Source organism: Ipomoea nil, unplaced genomic scaffold (genome assembly GCF_001879475.1).
Source record: "Ipomoea nil cultivar Tokyo-kokei standard unplaced genomic scaffold, Asagao_1.1 scaffold0642, whole genome shotgun sequence".
In the NCBI taxonomy this organism is placed as follows: Eukaryota; Viridiplantae; Streptophyta; class Magnoliopsida; order Solanales; family Convolvulaceae; genus Ipomoea; species Ipomoea nil.
This window is the reverse complement of record NW_017617070.1, coordinates 6,148,295-6,152,213: the sequence shown is the minus strand read 5'-3', so window position 1 is coordinate 6,152,213 and position 3,919 is coordinate 6,148,295. Positions and strand designations below refer to the sequence as shown.

The 3,919-nt window shown below is 36.7% G+C and overlaps 1 protein-coding gene across 1 annotated transcript; it reads right to left on the bottom strand.

Annotated features, from left to right (window-relative positions):
- On the bottom strand, positions 1-2,662 carry LOC109174479. Its single transcript, XM_019323713.1, has 2 exons — positions 121-2,662; positions 1-8 (listed from the first exon to the last, which is right to left on the bottom strand). Exons 1-2 carry the CDS (start codon positions 2,660-2,662, stop codon positions 1-3), a joined length of 2,550 nt encoding a protein of 849 aa, XP_019179258.1.
- Positions 2,663-3,919: the final 1,257 nt, after the last annotated feature.

Sequence of the window (3,919 nt, the reverse complement as noted above, 5' to 3'; positions counted from 1 at the left end):
TTACTGTCCTAGTTGGGATTAATTCATTTTTGTCATTATTGACCACAGTAATCCCAGACTTTTTTGGCACTACATGAACTGGACTTACCCATTTACTGTCTGAAATTGGGTAAATAATACCTGAGTCCAGCAACTTTAGGACTTCTGCCCGTACAACCTCCTTCATATTTGGATTTAACCTGCGCTGAGGTTGACAGACAGGAGTTGACCCTTCTTCAAGAAGGATACGGTGCATACAAACCGTTGGACTTATTCCTTTAATATCTCCTACTGTCCAACCAATTGCACTTTTATACTTTTGTAATACGTCTAGCAGACTTTGTTCTTGTTCAAGTGAAATGTCAGAGGCAATTATTACAGGATAAGTATTATTTGGACCTAAGAAAGCATATTTTAAAGAACTAGGAAGAGGTTTTAGCTCCAGCGTGGGTGGAATTTCAGCTTCGATTGAAGGATGGTGTTTTCCCTTGATTTGCTCCAGACATGTAACTGAACCTCCTTCAACACTCCCCTCTTTTATTGGGCTTTCGTCGTGTTCCACGTCATCAACCTCGACCTTCAACGGATATTGATCTAAAAACTTAGCAGAAATTATTGAATCTAAAACATCTACAGCAAAACAATGATTATTATTGTTTTCAGGCAGTTTCATTGATTTAAGAATGGAGAATTCAATAGTTTCATCAAGCACAGTCATGGTTAATTTTCCATTTTGAACATCAATCATTGTTTTTGTTGTGGCCATGAAAGGTCGGCCAAGCAAGATAGGCATGTCCTGCTCATAATTATACTTTTTATTTATGTCTAATAGGACAAAGTCAGCAGGAATTATTAATTTGTCAACTTGGACTAAAACATCTTCTACAATGCCTCTAGGATATCTGACAGAACGATCAGCAAGCTCTAAGGACATTGTAGTAGGTTTCAATTTATCCAGACCTAACTGCAAGTAGACAAAATATGGCATCAAGTTAATGCTTGCCCCTAAATCAAGCATAGCCTTTTCTTGCTTAGAATTCCCCACTGTAATATTTATTATGAAACTACCAGGGTCTTCTAATTTTGGAGGCAAGTTAATTTGCAAAACAGCACTTACAGTTTTAGACATGAAAACTTTTTCATTATGTTCATATCTACGCTTTCTAGTGTTCAATTCTTTTAAAAACTTAGCATAAGCAGGCATATTTTTAATCATGTCTAACAATGGTAAATTCACATTCACTTTTGACAACAAATCATAAATGTCAGAAAATGATTTATCAAATTTTGAATTCCTTAATCTACCGGGGAATGGAACCGGGGGAACATAAGGCTTAGGGGGCACATAAGGATCATCAGATTTATGCAACTTGGGTTTATCATTATTAATATCATCATCAACATTCAAGTTTTCAACTATTTCAGTTTGTTTAGAAGTGGTACTTGCTTTCACATTATTTTCAATAACTTTACCACTTCTTAAAACGGTCAAAACCTTAGCTTGTTCAGGTTGGCTGGGCAACTTACCTGGCACATGGCCTTGTAGAGCTTCGGCGATTTGCCCTATTTGTGCTTCCAATTTTTTCATTGAAGCTTCATTTTGTTGAAATCGTCGTTCACTTGCTTCTTGTTGCATCTTGAATTGCTGCTCCGTTATTTCCTGCTGTCTATTGCAAGCTTGTACCAAAGTATTCAATGAATCCTCCAAAGATGGTCTTTTTGGTTGAGGTGGATCAGTTGATTGATAATTTTGATTACTACCCCATGAAAAATTAGGGTGATTCTTCCACCCCGGATTATAAGAATTGGAATACGGGTCATTTCTTGGCCTTTGATTAAAATTGTTCATTGCATTGACCTGCTCAACATTGTCAGTTTCTTCAATCATACATGCATTCTTTAGGTTCATACTCATCATAGAACACATGCTTGTCATTTGTTTTGTTAACTCAGACATATACGCCGTCAAATTAGAATTTGAGCTAACTTCATACATTCCTGGTGTCCGTCCCCTTATGCTCTTTTGTTGGGAGTTTGCTCCTAGCATTTCATACAACGCTAAGGTCTCCTCCGCTGTTTTTTCTGCCATGGCACCTCCAGCCGCATTATCAACTATTGATTGGTTGGTTTGGGTCAAACCATCATAGAATGTTTGATTTTGCAGCTCCAACGGGTAGCCATGGTGGGGGCATTTAATGAGCAACATTTTAAACCTTTCCCATGCCTCATGAAATGGTTCGCCTTCAGCTTGCGAAAAAGTCGCAATTTTTCTTCTTAATTCGGAAGTCTTGGCATGTGAATAGAATTTACCTATGAATTTGTTGTACACCTCCGGCCATGTCCGAAGGGACCCTGGTGTGAGAGACATGAACCATGTCTTTGCTGCATCTTTCAAGGTGTAAGGGAAACACCTCATTCTCAATTCATCGTCATTCAACGGAAAGTTTTGGACTACCCCGTAAAAATCCCTAATGAAGGTGAGGGCATCCTCGGTTCCTGAACCATGAAAAGACGGCAATTGATTGTAATGAACCGTCTTTAACTCATAATTTCGCCCTGCATTGGTAAGCACTATACAAGATGGTGAAGTTCCTACTTGGGGCCTACCAAAGTCTTTCATTAGCCTAGGATTAGGCCTGGGGTTGGGGTTAGGATTGGGATTGGGTGGAGGAAGTGCAGCCATGGTGGTGGTCGTTTCTTGTGGTTCAAAAATGGGATTTTCAAAAACTAATATTTTTTTCTTTCTCCTGTCAATACGGTCGTCTAAAGGTAACAATTTAGGGTTTAAAGAACGACGACCCGGCATAACATAAATAAATAAAATAACAAAAATAAATAAAGAAAAAAAAGGAAGAAAAGAAGGAAAAAAACAAACAAGCAATTGAAAGTAAAATAAATAAGATAAAAGGGAAATAGGAAAAAGTAAACCAAAAACAATTTAAAGCAAATTGCACAGTAAACAATTCCCCGGCAACGGCGCCAAAATTGATGGACAATTTTTCAATGTCCTCGCAAGTGCACGAGTCAATTATTAGTAATAGTGTGCTTTAGCAAGGGTCGATCCCACAGGGAATTAAAACAATGCAACTTACAGATTGAAAACAATCAAATAAACAAATTAAAGTTCTAGAAACAAGAACCAAAAATTAAGACTAGCTTAAATTAAGTAAACGAATAAATTACCAAAAAAAAAAACAGATTATCAACTTAAACTTCAGATTAGAAAAAAAAAAAAAAAAAACCTGGGAACATGAATCAATTACTATTACTAATTCTGCATTTTAAGTCTAATGTTGCCAACCAATTACGAGTTCGTTCTTTTCTAAAATATGATAACTTCGTATGACGTCCAAAGTAATCATGTGTTTTAACCATTCATGTACTTAAGACACTTATTCAAACAGTTAAAACCCATTAAGTCCTAAAAGAACTACGGAATACCCGGGTTATGAACCAAATAAATAAGCCAACAAGACAGCCAAATTATTTATCCTTTTATCCTACAGAGCTTAGAATTAACAGGTATGGTATGTACTCAATTAATTCCATCAAACGACTAATTAACGTTAGAATTGGCCAGATTCAACACAATTAATCATCACATGAAAGCGTAAGATTAAACATAATTTAATTGAAAGCATTAAAACTCATATTAGTGCAGAATTTTCATAGTTATTGTATCATGATCCCAGATTAAAGAATTAGCCACTCAACATTTTGATTTTATAACTAATAAAAACCACTGCCAACATGCAATTAAATTCTAAAACCTGGAAAGTGCAAAGTGCCAAAACTAATTGTTGCTGCTGCCACCAAGAAAAGAATTTGTGCCAAAATGGAATTGCTCGCCAGTCAGACTTCGCACGCCGTCGATCTCTTCCGGAATTGGACCCAATCAGATTATTGTTCCAAGGAATTCTGCCGCTAACGCCGAACACCA